At 43.9% G+C, this 17,824-nt stretch overlaps 1 protein-coding gene across 2 annotated transcripts in view; it reads right to left on the bottom strand.

Moving 5' to 3' along the window:
• BEND3 (BEN domain containing 3) overlaps positions 1–17,824 on the bottom strand; it is a 39,681-nt gene that overhangs the window by 11,273 nt on the left and 10,584 nt on the right. For both annotated transcript variants that reach the window (XM_033939810.1, XM_033939812.1), the window contains 2 exons: positions 14,492–14,539; positions 4,361–4,575 (listed from right to left, as the gene is read on the bottom strand). In XM_033939810.1, the coding sequence (XP_033795701.1) occupies positions 4,361–4,575; positions 14,492–14,528 (252 nt within the window). In that variant the 5' untranslated portion in view covers positions 14,529–14,539. The remainder of the gene's footprint in view (positions 1–4,360; positions 4,576–14,491; positions 14,540–17,824) is intronic.

The raw sequence follows: 17,824 nt of genomic DNA, 5'->3' as shown, positions 1-17,824 counted from the left end.
TTTGGTTTTTTTTGCAAGTTAGAACGAAAAATGAAATCCGAAGGAAAAAGAACAAAAAAAGGAAGAAAATAGCGCGAGCGGGAAGGCAAAAACAGAGATTTCAACAGCCGTTGAAAACACATGCGTCTTCTTTGCTCCGCGGAAACGAAGAAACTGGGGACCACGCTCTCCTCCGTCGAGCGGGAAGGCACCCGCACATGTGCGGTGCGGCCAACTAGAACTTTCTAGTTAAAAGTGTCCGTGCCGGGGCTCCGTCGGTGACGTCACCCATACGTTAAGAATATGCTGCCTGCTTGTCCTGGGATAATAACACTTCCCATTTACCGTATTTTTCGCTCCATAAGATGCACTTTTTTCCACCCCAAAGTGGGTGGAAATCCCAGTGAGTCTTATGTAGCAAAGATACAAAATTTGTACCTCCCCTTAGCATTGTAAAACACCCTCCTGCCGCACTTTTTCAAAACACTCCCCCTCTGCCTTTCAGCACCACTGCCGCACCTTTTCAAACCCCCCCTGCACCACTGCCACACCTTTTCAAAACACCCCCCAGCACCGCTACTGTCGTTGTCATCGTTAGTACCTTTTTTAAACAGCCTGGTGGTCCAGCGGTATCCCTGCCTCACTAGATGGCTCTCCTACTCAGGTCAGGAGCGCGGATGTGGAAAGCAAGCGTTACACGCTCCTGGTTGGGCTTGCTGCTGCTTTCTGAATGGTGGTGTCATTTCTCGCAGGACTCGCGGGCCCAAATGGGAGCGCGTAACGCTTGCTCTTCAAATCCGTGCTCCTGACCTGAGTATGAGAGCCATCTAGCGAGGACGAGAGGGATTTTAAAAGGTACGGGGTATTTTTTTTTTTTTGCCCCCAATGGTTGTTGGTTGGTTTTTGTTTTTTTCTGTGCTGGGGCTCTTTGGGGGATCATGCACACTATCTAGCTTTTTCATTCTTTGTGTATCTCTTATTTGTATATTCTGACTTAATTTCTTGGATTTTTTGGCAGCCACACAATGGAGGGTAGGGGGGACAAAAGGTACTGGGGGGTGTTTAAAAGGTTATGGGGTATGATTTAAAGGGTTCAGGGGTATGGGGATTATTTAAAATACGGGGGGGTATATGGGGGGGTTTGGGACCTGCCGGTCAGCCTGCCTGTCACTAGGCTACTAGGCATGCCTGCCCTGTGCCCTGTCCCGGCCTGCCCTGTGTCCTGTCCAAGCCTATCACTAGACCACCAGAGGGGGAATAGGATACAGAGCAGGGAGAATTTGGTTCAGAATGTTTTTTTTCTTGTTTTCCTCCTCTAAATCTAGGGTGCGTCTTATGGTCAGGTGCATCTTATGGAGTGAAAAATATGGTATATTAGAGACACAACAGGAGGGGAAGGCTAAACAACCAAGTTTGGTTCGGAAAAGGGAAGTTAAGCCAGAACATAATGTCCCAAAGTTAAATACAATCTCAGGCAGAAAACTCAGGGAAGGCAGGTAGACGCACCTCCTAGCCTTCCACTAATTAGAAGCAGGTCAACACCTGAGGCTGGCCATAAGGATAAGGGATGTAAAACCTATCAGAACCACTACACCTACCAAACCTATCACATCCGCCTCTGTTCCCTGTGCATATCTTAATACTAGATCTGTTAGAACATAAGAACATAAGCAGTGCCTCCGCCGGGTCAGACCATAGGTCCATCCTGCCCAGCAGTCCGCTCCCGCGGCGGCCCAAACAGGTCACGACCTGTCTGAATCCAGAAGGGGCCCCCTTGCCACCTTGGTTTCCCATTGAGTCCTATCTTCCCATTGAAGTCCTAACCCTCCGGTCTTGCACATGCACGACCTGGTTGGGTTTCTATACTTATTACCTGGTTAGCTTTCTATACCTGTGTTACATCCCAGCACCTCTCTCAGTATCCCACGATCCCTTTATCCCTCAGGAATCCGTCCAATCCCTGTTTGAATCCCTGTACCATACTCTGCCTGATCATTTCCTCCGGTAGCGCATTCCAGGTGTCCACGACCCTTTGTGTGAAAAAAAACTTCCTTGCATTTGTTTTGAACCTATCTCCCTTCAGTTTCTCCGAATGCCCCCTCGTACCTGTTGTCCCCTTCAGCCTGAAGAATCTGTCCCTATCCACCCTCTCTATGCCCCTCATGATCCTGAAGGTCTCTATCATATCTCCCCTGAGCCTCCTTTTTTCCAGAGAGAAGAGCCCCAGCCTATCCAACCTCTCGGCGTATGGGCAGTGTTCCAGCCCTCTTACCAGTTTCATTGCTCTCCTTTGGACTCTCTCAAGTACTGCCATGTCCTTCTTGAGGTACGGCGACCAATATTGAACGCAGTATTCCAGATGTGGACGCACCATCGCTCGATACAATGGCATGATGACTTCCCGCGTCCTGGTTGTTATGCCCCTCTTTATGATGCCCAGCATCCTGTTGGCTTTTTTCGAGGCTGCTGCGCACTGCGCAGATGGCTTCAGTGATGCATCCACCAGCACACCCAAGTCTCTCTCTAGACTGCTGTCTCCCAGCAATGCCCCCCCCAATTTGTAGTTGAACAACGGGTTCTTTTTCCCTATATGCATGACCTTGCATTTTTCCACGTTAAAGCGCATTTGCCATTTGTTTGCCCAGTCTTCCAGCTTGTCCAGGTCCCTTTGCAGGTCCTCACACTCCTCCCTAGATCTAACTCTGCTGCACAGTTTGGTATCGTCTGCAAATTTTATAACCTCGCACTTTGCCTCCTTTTCCAGGTCATTGATAAATATGTTGAAGAGTAATGGCCCCAGCACCGATCCCTGTGGCACACCGCTCGTGACTCCCCGCCAGTCAGAATATTGTCCCTTTACTCCGACCCTTCGTAATTAAAGACTGGATCATCAGCAAGCAAATAGCCTGTCTTTTTCTAATGGAAACATGGCTACGGTCTGAAGAAGATCCAATAATAATTGATCTTCTACCAGATAATTTTAAAATTCTTACGCTAAATCATGATGGAAGAAAAGGGGGAGGATTAGCAATTATTCTTAAAGAAGGATTTGAATTTGAACTACTAGATTCCAAAATGACCAATCAATTAGAAATATTAGCCTATAAAATCAGCAATAAGGAACTAGAAGAATCCCTCTCTTGCATATTATTTTATGTTCCACCGAAAAGCTGGCCAAAAGCCAGAGAGAACTTTTGTGAATTTGTTCTGCATAATTCAATTACTCCTTCATATAATATTATTGCAGGAGACATAAACTTACACTTTGATGAAGAGGACAACCTAGAAGCGAAAGATTTTAAAAACTTCCTATCTTTGCTTAATTATACTCTCCCTGTACCCACACAAACATATGAAAAAGGCCATCACTTAGACGTGGTAGCTGTGTCCACAAAGGAGATTTTAGACCCTTCCATCTCGCTACCTGACGGTACTTGGTGCCACAATATCTGATCCGACCATTTTACTTATTATTTCAAATTAAACTGGACTCATTTAAAATCTAAAACACATCAAAGGATAAAAAGAGAACATCTCACAAGGGGTCCTATCAATCCAGAGGAATATTGGTCACAATACGAACTACAAGCGGAGATAGGAGAAGGGGTCAATTTTTGGGATCACTGGAAGAAAACTAGCACATCCATTTTAGATAAAATTGCCCCTAAACGAAACAACAAAAGCTGCTCGAATAAATATAACAAAATGAAACAACTAGTCAGACTAGAAAGAATCTGGAAAAAAAACAGGAAAATTGACAGAGAGCCAACATAAAACAACTGATAAAAGAAAAACATAAAACATTTTACTCTTCCATAATCGACTTATCCAACACTAGCCCAAAAAGAACCAATACAAAAGAGCTGTTCAACTTGGTTACAAATTTATTTAACACCACACCCTACACTCAACTGGTGCTTAATATCAAACTATCTTCAGCAAATGATTTAGCACAGCATTTCGATTCAAAAATTAAAAACCTAAGAAATAACTGTTCGACAAATGACACATATGAACATCAAATAGCTAACATACAAGAAAATGACATGATTTGGAGTTCCTTTCAAGATTTAGAATGTAATAACTATATCAAATTATATAACAAGTACTCAAAATCATACTGTATTTTGGATTCATGTCCCCCAGAAATTATGAAAGCAGCACTATCTTTGCTGAACTACTTAACCGATAACCTAAAAAATGGAAAAATTCCTTACTAACAATGGTCACATAATAATAACCCCAATTCCAAAAAATAGTGTCTGAGGCTCTGCTAAATGCAGTCTGCCACCTACAAATCCTGCCAGGATGTGCATTTCAGGAAACTGAGCTGCCTGGGCTGATACTGGCCCGGTGATCACTGCCATGCCCTTGAACTCACCTCTGGGATGATTCGCCTCTTCTTTATGTTAAGTGGAGTGCCTGGTTCACTGCCTGTCAGCAGGGCCTGTTTCCGTTTGCTGAGGTCTTCGAGGCCGGTTGAAAGGGGGGGCTCCCAGAGATGCTCTTCAGTGGCTGTGGCCATGATGGAGCAGTCCAGAACGGCATCCTGAAAGTCAGCTTCTACTTTCACAGAGCCGCTTTTCACTTCTGTAACTGGAGAAGACAGAGAAGTAAGCTTGGGTGAAATAGGAAAGCAGATTCACCAACCTAGGAGCCGCAGGTGGCTCTCCATGATGGACCTTTTCAAAGCATCATAGAATTACAGTAGATAAGAAGCACAAGAACAGTTTCATCTGCTTGCCAGATTTCAGGTTCTACCATCACATCTAAGGATCACGTATAGCTGCAATTATTCACTAACCTCTGGCTGTTCTGTGCATCCACTTAATGATTAATATAACGGGCTGACAACCAGGGAATCCCGGTTTAAATCCCACTGAATTGCCTTGTGATCTTAGGCAAGGTCACTTAACCTTCCATCGCAACAGGTACAAACTCTGATTATAAGCCCTCTTGGGACAGAAAAATACCCACTGTACCCGACTGTACACCTTAAGACCTCACAGAAGGACAAAATAATTAAAGATCACTTCAAAACACGGGTTCGGTCTCAGTCATTGGCCAAACCCTCCCACAAGGTGAATGTTTAAGCCATGAGGTCTTTTCTCCCATCACTTTATTGAATTTGATTTATTTACATTGTATTTCATTTTCAGTTAATATTTTCAGGCAATTTTTGTTAAATGTTGTTAATCCAAACCATTAAATACATCTTAATATATAATCATAATATCCACCTACTTAATCAAAAAATATCTCTGAATTAATCATGTTTTTATTGCTTTTCTAAAAGACCTGATATTAGTTAAGTTTCTTATTTCACGGGGCAGAGAACTCCAAAACTCTGCAGCTCTTCCCAAGAGGGTTCTCTTCCTCGATGACAGCAATCTACAAACTTTACAAGATGCTATTACCAATAACAATTCTCGGGAAGAGTGCAAATACCTAGTTAATTGATATAGTGTTATCAAAGCCATCAAATAACCTGGACATAACCCATATAAAATTTAAAAAAAATAAATACAAGATTTAAATTCAATTCTTGCCTCAATTGGCAACGAATGCAGTTCTCGTAGTAATGGGGTAACATGATCAAATCTATTTCCCCCCAATATAAGTTTAGCAGCAACATTTTGTAAAATCTGCAATCGTTTTATCTATTTGGGTAGGGCAGTGTCTCTCACAAATTCCCTTCAGAAGTTGACACTAGAATAGATGCCACGTATGTTGTATTAGCAAGAGTCTGTCAATGTTATGAGCGTCTGTGTGCATAAGGATACAACTGCCCAGACAAGCATTATTCTTTGACGTGATTGGACCTTGAAAACTAACAGCAATGAATTTTAGATTAAATTTTATTGAGCAACAAAGCAATCAAGGCTTTGTTACTGTTTGGATCTTCTTATCTTTGTGAACTTGGATTTTCAGCTCAGATGGAAAAAAAAAAAAAAAAAGAGAATGACTGCAGATGAATGATGAAATGTGTGTTTGCTTGTTGACTATCGAGCTGCATTTTGAGTTAATTTGAACTCAAAAACAAGTAAATCCATTGCATTGATTAGTAATTCTATTTTATCTACTTTGTTTCACCGATGTTACAATTATCCATACGTAGCTTAAGGAACTTTAAATAAATAACTCTCAATTATAATTTTTTGTTGGTTTTTCAATTTTATACCGTGTTTCCCCGAAATAAGACAGTGTCTTATATTAGTTTCGGGTCTAAAAAATACACTAGGGCTTACTTTCAGGGATGTCTTATTTTTTTCATGTACAACAATGATCTGTCCCTTCCTCTCCTCCACCCCAATTCATCCTCTTTCCTCCCCTCTCACCCATCCCCTTGTGCAGCATCTTTCTATCCCTCCCTCCAATCCCCTGTGCAGCAGAACCTCACCAACCCTCCCACCATGAGACTAACATACCTCCACTCTGAGACCTCCTAAAGCAGCAGGAGTGGGGGGTTGCTGAATCGACGAGTTCAATTTTTTCAGCAAATCAGGTAGCACTAGTGTCAGGGATGGAGTCAGGGAGTGTTGGGTACATTCAAGGGGAGGGGGGCTTTGGGGGTCGATCTTAACTAGGGCTTCACCGCATTGAACTTAGGAGCATCTTTAAAAATCATGTTAAGGCTTATTTTGGGGATAGGTCTTATTTTCAGGGAACAGGGTAATTTCAATTATAATGTGCCACAAAAAACATTTGCTCCGTTTAGTGTGCCAGAGCTAAAAATGTTTGAGAGACACTGGGGTAGGGGGACTTGGCAGAGGTGCCTAATCTCTCCCACTATTTACTTAGACCTTAGAACCTCTAGCAGAGAATAAGAGTGAATAGGGATATAAGGGTAATTGTAAGAGGTTCAGACATCTAAAAGGACATTATGTACTTACCCTGGTAAGCTCTTTTCCAGTAGATAGGCGAGACATTCTTCTAGACAATAGGGTTATTTCCCTTTAGCCGCATGCTACAAAAGGAATCCACTCTGGATTTTTCACTCTGCCTCTATAGTACTTCACTGGGCTGTTTAGCTCCCTCTACAGTTAGTACCCAAGTACAAAGAGCCACCCAATACACGTGAAGTAGAGGCACCTGTAGCAACAGGCTCAAACCAACTGTTCTGCTCAAGAATGCACTCAACATTAAAGTTAAATTACAACACAGGCTTCAAAGGAGCACAGAAACTACTCCCCAATAAATTGAAACATATATACAAATTCTTCTCAGCTCTCAAGGATAGACAGGCATCCAAGAATCAGCTTGCAGAAGCTGAAAACTATAAGCAGGCACAGGAAGGACAGGTAGGAGTCTAGAATGTCTCACCTATCTACTGGAAAAGAGCTTACCAGGGTAAGTATATCATCTCCTTTCCAGTGCAACAGGTGAGACATTCTAGACAGTAAGGACGTACAAAAGCAGTCTCCCAAAAAGCTAGAACTTGGCGAATGTGTGAAGAGAAGACCACGTTGCCACTCTGCAAATCTCCACAAAGGAGACAGCTCTAGTTTCGGCCCACAAAGAAGCTACACTTCTGGTAGAACCGCTTTTAAGAAGCGCTATCCCCTCCCTATTGTTATCTCCACCCCTTTTAATTGATTTTATCTCGATGTACTTTACTTATCTTTACCCACGGGCCCCTTTGTTACCATATGTCTTTGTCTGATCTGTCCTTGATATTTTAACTATGAATGCCTCAACTTTCTTTTTAAAATTTAGTATTGTAAACTGTCTAGGTAACCTTTGATAGATTGTATATCAAATATGTAATAAACTTGGAAACTCAGAATGTAAGCTGATGAAATGGCCCTATGGATCCATCTGAAAATTGTGGCCTTGGAAGCGGGAGTGCCCCGCTTAACTGAATCAGAACAAACAAATGGTCAGAGAGACAAAACTCGGTGACCGCCAAATATCATAAGAACATAAGCAATGCCTCTGCTGGGTCAGACCTGAGGTCCATCATGCCCAGCAGTCCGCTCACGCGGCGGCCCAACAGGTCCAGGACCTGTGCAGAAATCCTCTATTTATACCCCTCTATCCTCTTTTCCAGCAGGAAACCGTCCAATCCTTTCTTAAATCCCAGTACCGTACTCTGCCCTATTACATTCTCTGGAAGCGCATTCCAGGTGTCCACCACACGTTGGGTAAAGAAGAACTTCCTAGCATTTGTTTTGAATCTGTCCCCTTTCAACTTTTCCAGATGCCCTCTTGTTCTTTATTTTTTGAAAGTGTGAAGAATCTGTCCCTCTCTACTCTCTCTATGCCCTTCATGATCTTATAAGTCTCTATCATATCCCCTCTAAGTCTCCTCTTCTCCAGGGAAAAGAGACCCAGTTTCTCCAATCTCTCAGCATATGGAAGGTTTTCCATCCCTTTTATCAGACGTGTCGCTCTCCTCTGAACCCTCTCGAGTATCGCCATATCCTTCTTAAGGTACGGCGACCAATATTGGACGCAGTATTCCAGATGTGGGCGCACCATCGCCCGATACAACGGCAGAATAACTTCTCTCGTCCTGGTTGTAATACCCTTCTTGATTATACCCAGCATTCTATTCGCTCTCTTAGCGGCCGCTGCGCACTGTGCCGTCGGCTTCATTGTCATGTCCACCATTACCCCTAAGTCCCTTTCCTGGGTACTCTCATTCAATAACATCCCTCCCATCGTATAGTTGTACCTCAGGTTTCTGCTTCCCACATGCAGTACTTTACATTTCTCAACGTTGAATTTCATCTGCCATCTCGTCGCCCATTCCCCTAGTTTATTCAGGTCCCTTTGCAATTCTTCGCAGTCCTCTTTAGTCCGAGCTCCACTGAATAGTTTGGTGTCGTCTGCAAATTTTATTATCTCACACGTCGTCCCTATTTCTAGATCATTTATGAATATATTAAATAGTAGTGGCCCGAGCACCGAGCCCTGCGGAACACCACTTGTGACCCTCTTCCAGTCCGAGTAGTGGCCCTTCACCCCTACCCTCTGTTTCCTACCCGCCAACCAGTTTCTGATCCATCTATGCACATCTCCGTCCACCCCATGGTTCTTCAGTTTCCGGAGTAGACGCTCGTGAGGCACCTTGTCAAAGGCTTTTTGGAAATCTAGGTATACGATGTCTATGGGGTCTCCTTTGTCCGTCCGTTTGTTGATTCCTTCGAAGAAGTGCAATAAGTTAGTTAAGCACGATCTCCCCCTGCAGAAACCATGTTGGCTTGGTATCAGAAGTTCATTTCTTTCCAAATGTTCATCGATGTTTTCTTTTATCAGCGCTTCTGCCATTTTCCCCGGAACCGAGGTCAGACACACAGGTCTGTAGTTTCCCGGGTCACCTCTTGATCCCTTTTTGAAGATGGGCGTGACGTTGGCTATCTTCCAATCCTCTGGTATCACTCCTGTTTTCAGGGATAGGTTGCAAACTTGCTGCAGTAGTTCTGCTATCTCCTCTTTTAATTCCTTCAGAACCCTTGGATGGATTCCGTCTGGACCCGGGGATTTGTCAGTTTTTAGTTTTTCTATCTGCCTGCGCACATCTTCAAGGCTCACTTCCATGGATGTTAATTTTTCTGCTTCATTTCCATTGAAGAATTGCTCAGGTTCCGGTAAGTTGGTTGTGTCTTCGTTCGTAAATACAGACGAAAAGAACTCTGCGCAAATCCATTTTCTTCAACAGGCGGTCCTGTGACTTGGAACCTGTTGTCTGAAAGGCAGGCAAACATACCATATTTTTCACTCCATAAGATGCACCTGATCATAAGATGCACCCTATATTTAGACGAGGAAAACAAGAAAAAAACCTATTCTGAACCAAATTCTCCCTGTCAGGTTCTGCACCCAAGCCCACACTCCTTGCCAGGCTCTGCACCCTGTCCTCACTCCCTGCCAGGCTCTGTACCCTGTCCCCCCTCTGGTGGTATAGTGGTAGGCCGGGACAGGGCGGGCAGGAACAGGACACAGGGCAGGCAAGGACAGGGCTCGTATGCTAAAAGGACATCAGAAAAGGCACAAAACAAGGGTGCAAGTGGAAAAAGCATATCTCAGAGCATGTTACAGAGCAATTGTCAATAAAAGAAATATTACAAGGCAAAGGATTAATCAAAATGCATATCAATAGAACCAAAGCAGCAAAATACCACAAAGCATATCATAGAGCAAAGGATCAACTCGAATGCAATAGAATAAAAGTTCACCAAACGCAGGAATAATGGAACAAAACATATCTACTAAGCAACCATATGTGGACTAAAATATAAAATGTAAAATAAGATATATAAAAATATCAGAGCACAAGACAACAGATAAGTTAAAACAGAGTAGAGGCTCAGTGAAAAATGGGCTGTCCCAGGCAGTAAAGTAAATTAACAGCATGCTGAACCCATCAGAATTCCAGGGAAACAGAGCATGAACACAGAAGGCAAACACATACAGGATCAAAGACCCGGAGCAATAAAGCAAAATACTGCAGCGTGGTGCCCAAAGCTAATGAAGAACTAGACTAGACCTGTGCAAGGCTAAGGAAATGCCGTCAACTGCAAACCAAAAGCAATTTCTCCATGGTGTGTCAAGTCCAAGAGGGTAGCATCTCGAATGGGCTCAAAAGGAGCCTTGGTAAGACTAGACAAAACCAAGATAAGGTCCCAGGAAGGGAAAGGGCGTTTAACCGGTAGTTGGACACAAATAGCCTCCTTCACAAATCTAGCAACATCAGGAGATGCCAAGGAAGACCGATACTCCCAGGATCTAAAACAGGAGAGCTCGGCCCACTTGGACCCGACGAGAAGCCACAGTGAGGTCTTTATCCAAACCAGCCTGAAGAAAGGCAAGAATCTGCGAGACAAGAGCTAAATAAGGGTCCACCCGGTCCCGGGCAAACCAATGCTGGAAGGCCTTCCATGCTTTAGTGTAGGCCGATACCATGGACAACTTCTTAGACTTCAGAAGAGTATCAACAACCAGGACAGAATATCCCTCATGCCCTAAGGCTGTGCGCTCAAGAGCAAAGTGACCCGGATCCTCCATGGATACTGGACCCTGCATGAGAAAGGCCAGATAGACGCTCAGCCAAATGCTGTGAACTTTGCACAGCCTCATCAGATCTGTGTCCCATGGTCAGCGAAACCAATCTGTAGCCACCAGAATAACACGACCCAGATAAGCCACGATCCTCCGAATGACCTGACCGATCATCGGCCCAGGAGGAAAAATCATATGGGAGAATCTCCGGAGGCCATGGCTGTACCAGAGCATTAAGCCCCTTGTTTCTGAGCTCAGATCTTTGACTGAAGAAGCAATCTACTTTCTTGCTGTGACTATGAGGTCGAAGCAGGGTCTCATCCAGCACCCCACTATTGCTTGGAATGCCTCTGGGCACAGGACTCACTCGCCTGGATCTAGAGTCTGTCTGCTTAGGAAGTCTGCTTGAACGCTGGAGGAATGTGTGGTGCAGTGGTTGGAGCTATGTCCTCAGCACCCTGAGGTTGTGGGTTCAAACCCCACACTGCTCCTTGTGACCCTGGGCAAGTCACTCGGTCCTCCATAGCCCCAGGTACGTTAGATAGATTGTGAGCCCACCGGGACAGATAGGGAAAATGCTTGAGTACCTGAGTCCAAGGTAGACGGATTTGCAAGGCATTCTTGTGCAGAGTCCAGCGAGAGAGCAAAGCATGCTGACAGTATCAATGCTGCAGCCTGCTTTCAGCTCTCTCACAGAAGCTTGAATAGAAAATTCACTGCCACAATACTAGGAATAGTTCAGGAAAGCTGGTCTTCAGGCTGCCAGCCAGTCAAATTCCCATGTCTGACCACACTTCCACCATGCAGACCACCAGATGCGCACTGGTAGGGGCAGAGGCGTGATGACGCAGCTGGCACCCTGCGAGCCTCCTAAGGGTACCTAACAGCCTGCGCTTGACCTCTGATAAACAGAAGGTGAGACCACATCAGGGACAGCCCTCATCTCAGGAGAAAACTATGCAGGCTGGCTAACAGGTACCCAGTGGGATTGGCCTGTCAGCTACTGACCGAAGTCTGTGAATTTTCAAGCAGGCAGAGCTTTAAAAATTGCTCCAAGCACTAAAATACCCGAAAAGGGAAGTTTCAAGTTTATTAAAAATTTGTTGTACACGCAATGCCAAGTACTTCAATGCATATGACAGTTTAAATTAGGAGACAAAAAAAATAAAACAATTTTATACAAATAAACGTACAGAGGGGCATAATAAAAAAAAACGTCTAAGTCCCCTTTTGGCCTAAGGTCTTAAACGTTGAAAGTAGAAGCAGGGAAAAGGAGGTTTTTTTTTGATAATGGCCTGCCTCTACGTTCAGCTGTTTAAACGCCCAGACCACCATTACGTCTAAACTTATACCATATAATCAATCTGGTTGGACCCATGGGCCTAAGCCTACTGGGCCTATTCCGGTTGGCCCAGGCATCTCAGGCCCCACCTGTGGACGGGATTGGAGCCGCCTGGGCCAATCAGGTACTAAGGCCAGCCGACCAACGTTATTGAAGGTACGGGGAGAGGGGGTGGGGGGGTCTGCGGGTCGGTGGGGGGTCGTGGGTCAGCGGGGGGACAATTGGGCTTCGGGGGGGCCCTTGCATTGAGGGCAGGAGGGCTTGGGTCCCCTCCTGCCCGATCCTGTCGGGGAGTTTGGGGGTGCCCAGGGCAGGAGGGCTTGGGCTCCCTCCTGCCCCGATCCTGTTCGGGGGTGCCCAGGGCAGGAGGGCTTGGGCTCCCTCCTGCCCTGATCGTTGCCGGGGGGGGGGAAGGGTGGATCACAGCAGAGGAGATGAGCTATCTCTCCTGCCGCGATCATTGCTGTAGGGGGTAGGCAGGTTGCTGGGGCCAATGAGCTGATTGCAGCAGCCACAATCAGCTCAGCGGCCCCTTTGCGGCACTTATACCTGTTTTGACTTAGTCTAAGTCAAAACGTATAAGTGCCGACTAGGCAACCTACCTAAAGTTTTGGTTATACCTGCTGCATGCCTAGGTCTAGGTCGGCCCACCTCCCGCCCTTTCTCCTCTTCTAAAACGCCTCTTTTCACTCTATGTGTTTAGAGGCAGGAGAAAGGCCTAAGCTGGTTTTAGATACGTCTAAAACCAGCTTTGATTATGGATACTTGGATGATCAGGCTTTTTGATCATCCAAGTACCCATTTAGGCCACTTTTTAGACTTTTTTTTTATTTATTATGAGCCCCACAGTGTATACGTACAAATAATTACTAATAAAAAAGGAAAGGAGGGTAAACTACAATCTTTAAAGAAAATAGAGTTACATTTAGGGGAAAAAAAACCATCTGGAGGGTAATAAAAATAATCTTGATAGCATGGCTAAGCCTAGAGGAGAAGGTAAAGGAGATTGTGACTTATACGTAAAGTCTGATTAAAATTATGTATTAGAGCATAAGCATTAATGCTAGTTGAATTATGCTATCTATGTCTCAAATGCGTCCTTATACAAGTAACTTTTTAAAGAGCTTTTAAATTTTTCCAGTGAGGATTCACCACATAAATAAATTGGTAAATTGTTCCAGATCTGGGGTGCTATAGCCAAAAAAATAGTAGATCTCCTAGTACCTATTAATTTTAAAGAGGGGACAGTCAGCAAATGCTGTTCTGTTCAATTACACTGAATTAAAAATAATAAAATGGGGAGAGCAGAACAAACGTATCTGCAGTCATGCATGCAGAAGGAAAGAACTGTAGAGGGAGCTAAACAGCCCAGTGAAGTACTAGAGGCAGAGTGAAAAATCCAGAGTGGATTCCTTCTGCAACATGCGGATCTCTTAGAGGTGTATCGCAAACTGTGTGCTGCGATACACTAGCGAGGAGGAGGGTTGTCCACACCAGCTGACTCGTGGCAAGAGGCACGTCCTGTAGGAAGTCAGCCGGTGCAGATGACTCTCCTACTGGCCAGCGTCTCTCCTCTTCTCCCCACACCTCCTGGATCCCTCCACCGAAGCGGGTTGCGGCCAGATGGGCCTCCACACACGCATGTGACATCATCGCGTCAAACATCCGTGCACTTCCGGGTGCCTTCCTGCTGGAGCACTAGATTTAGTGTGCCACCAGCCGTAAAGTTTGCAAGATACTGTCTTAGAGAGAGGAAGAGATCATAGTTCCTGCAGATGGGCAAACTGGATGGGCCGTTGGCCGTTATCTGCCATCATGTTTCTGAGAGCTACTAGTGCTACAGGATAAAAGAGTTTTAAGAGCTATTTAGGTATAACTGGGCTCCTAAACAGTGCAAATGCCTGTAAAAGAGAACTAAGGAACAAATGCTTTGTTAATGGAAATTATGCAGAATATTCCTTGACATACTGTTTCTAGATTTCAAAATACAACCCCCACAGATGAGGTCCATATTCATAATTAACCCCAAATCTATAGTAACCCATGCCATTTGTGTTCCCAAGGCCACCCAATCTCTACCACACTGAAGAACTTAAGTAAACTTTATTCTATGGACATAAATGCATTTTACTGAATGATAAAATGCCAAGAATGCATCATTTTTACCTTCTTCATCATCATCAACGATTTCAACAGAGCTCATCTTCTAGGCCACTAGAGGATGGAAAGAAAGCACCAGTCACAACACAAGCTGAACCCAGAACATCCCAGTAGAAACCACAAGGCTTATCTTCTTCCTTCCTGTTTTAAGACCACATTCCCTCTTTGGTTTCTCACTTTACCCTCGCTTTCCCACAAATAAAGATTCCTTTTGCTTGTCCCAGACTCTCCTTTTGTCTCCACCACCTCTACAGAAAGGCTGTTCCCCCACCCCCCCACACACACATGCACTTTCCACAGAGAAACTGTCGTTAGTCTACCCCCCCTCTTGGGATCTGACTCAGGGACTTCGTGGCAAAATTACATTATTTGCTGATGACACTAAACTATGCAATGTTGTGGGCAGGGAAACAGAACCTGACAGCACAACCAGGCCCAACACTATGGAGCAGGACCTACTTCTGCTGGAACAATGGTCCAGTACTTGGCAACTAAACTTTAATGCCAAAAAATATAGTAATGCATCTTGGAAGCAGTAATCCATGCAGAACATACACCTTAAACGGTGAAAACTTAACAAGAACTACTGCAGAAAGGGACTTAGGAGTACTCATCCAGGATGATATGAAAGCTGCAAATCAAGTGGAGAAAGCTTCAGCAAAAGCTAGACAAATGCTGGGTTGCATCAGAAGGAGCTTTATCAGCCGAAAGCCTGAAGTCATACTACCGTTATACAGATCCATGGTGAGACCTCACCTGGAGTACTGTGTCCAGTTCTGGAGGCCGCATTATAAAAAAGATGTGAAGAGAATGGAGTCGATCCAGAGAATGGCCACTAGGATGGTCTCGGGACTTAGGGATCTCCCTTATGAGGAACGTCTGACCAGACTGCGCTTATATTCTCTCGAGGAGCACAGAGAAAGGGGGGACATGATAGAAACATTTAAATACATCACGGGCCGCATTGAAGTGGAGGAAGAAATCTTTTTTCTTAAGGGTCCCACGGTGACAAGAGGACATCCGCTAAAACTTAAAGGGGGAAGATTTCATGGGGACACCAGGAAATACTTCTTCACCGAAAGGGTAATTGATCGAAGGAATGGTCTTCCACGCCAAGTGGTCAAGGCCAGTAACGTGCTCGACTTCAAGAGAGGGGACTCTAGAGCGGGCAAATTTGTGGAGGGAGGGTTCTTGAGTGGGCAGACTTGTTGGGCTGCCGGCCCTTTTCTGCCGTCATACTCTATGTTTCTATGTTTTTCGAAAATGTTTTCTCTATCAAAACTTTGCTTCTTGTAAATTGTCAATGGGATAGTCCAAGTCTTCTCTCATATCATATAGGAGTGTGTAGTGCAGTGGTTAGAGCTACAGCCTTGGCACCCTTAGGTTGTGGGTTCAAATCCCGCACTGCTCCTTGTGACTCTGGGCAAGTCACTTAATCCCCATTGCCCCATCTACATTAGATAAGAGAGGGAGCCCGCTGGGACAGTTAGGGAAAAATGCTTGAGTACCGCATAGAATTGTAGGATATGCGGAATATAAATGATTAAAAATAAAATATCCTCTTTCCTATCCAGTTCACCTTCAAGCTGTACTCTAAAATGACGCAACTGACCTTCATTGTATAACAAAATTCATGGAGAGTGATCAAAATAAAGTTTATAAAATTCCTCAGAGATATGGAACTCTGTAAGGAAGGCTGGAAAACCTCCCTTGGGTGAAGAGTTCACCTTCCAGTCATAGTTGTTTTATAAAAACTTTGATCACTACTCCACAGAATATTGCTTAGCTCTGTTTCAAAAAAACTCTTATATTTGAAAAACTTAAATGCATTCAAAAGTCACCGTATATGATGGTATATACAAAATAGCACTTAGCTTAAGCAGGACTGCTTAAGCTAAGTGCTATTTTGTATATACCATCATACAATGAAGGTCATACAATGAAGGTCAGTTGCACAATTTGATATTACAGACCATTTCTGACCTCAGGTCTATAATTATTATCCCTGAATATCATAGTAAATGTACTCTAAAATGAGACACGATGCTCCCAATGAGGTCTTTCTAGTGCTACATAGAACTGAACCACCTCCTTGCTTCTGTGGTTCTGCATCTCCACAAGCCTCCTAGCATTTCCTTGCCTTCTTACACTGTTTTCATGTTTCACATTTCAAGTTTATCTAAGCAGCTCAAATCAGAAAAATAAATATGAATAATTGGGGGAGAGACAAATCACACAAGAGCTAGTATTAGATTAATTATGTAAACAGGAAAGGTGAGATAATTATCCTACGCTACACAAGGAAGGAAGGTTGGGCAGAAGTCAGGCTGGGACACAGTGTGTTTTCTGCTCCGTAATTCACTCATTCATTCATTACGCTCACACCAGAGGATGCGGCATATCTGAGTTTAAAAATGGTTTGGACAAATATGGATGTTTCTTCCAGGAATTCCAGAACTGGCAGCATTGGAATCTTTCTACTCTTCGGGATTCTGTGGCCTGAATGTGCCACTGTCAGAAGCAAGATTCTAGACATTGGTCAGACCCAGAACGGCCATTCTTTACAGGTACGTGAGATATCAGCAGAGACCCCGTTGTATTGGATTTCTCTTCTACCAAGTTGGGAGGCGGTGGGAGAAAACGTGAAAACGATGGGCCCACTGGGACAGAGAGAAGAGTTCAGGTACCGAGGCAGCTGCGGAAAATGAAACATAGCCCTGCCAACTCAGGCCCAGATTCTCAAAACTTTTAACGCCGTCGCTAAAACGACATTTTAGCTTATATTTCCTGAAAAAACAAGAGATGTTTTGTGGTCAACGGGTGATAATTTTTCCAGATGTCTCTAGACAAACTCAATTTAAAAGGAAGCAGTTCCTTCAGCTAAAGCCTAAGGTTTTGGCAATTGGAGCTACTTTCTTTTTGAAATTTCCATGCAAATGCCTGATTTCGTATGAAAGTGATAAATATGTGTTTTTTGATCCAGTCCAGTTGGAAGATTTTATTAAAGGAAAACCTTTGTTGAAAGTTTAATTTCAAATACTGATTTTACTTTTGGAGGTTGATGTAAAATATATAAAGGCCATTTGCCTGTTCTTAGAAAGTGGATAGATAGATTTGATTTGATGTTTATAGTTTAAAACACTGGCGACCAGCGATAATGTGGACTAGGATATGGTTGACTGATTTCCCAATGTTATTTTGTAGTTCCTTATATGGAATTTGCATTTGCATTCTTTTGTATTCATGCATGAATGTTTGTTACTAAGATATTGTAATGAATAATCAAATAAATAAATAATATAAAACGGCATTTTAGCGGCGGATTATCAAAATGGATTA

This window comes from Geotrypetes seraphini, chromosome 3 (genome assembly GCF_902459505.1).
Source record: "Geotrypetes seraphini chromosome 3, aGeoSer1.1, whole genome shotgun sequence".
In the NCBI taxonomy this organism is placed as follows: Eukaryota; Metazoa; Chordata; class Amphibia; order Gymnophiona; family Dermophiidae; genus Geotrypetes; species Geotrypetes seraphini.
Note: the sequence above shows the minus strand (reverse complement) of the source record. Positions and strands in the feature narration are given on the sequence as shown.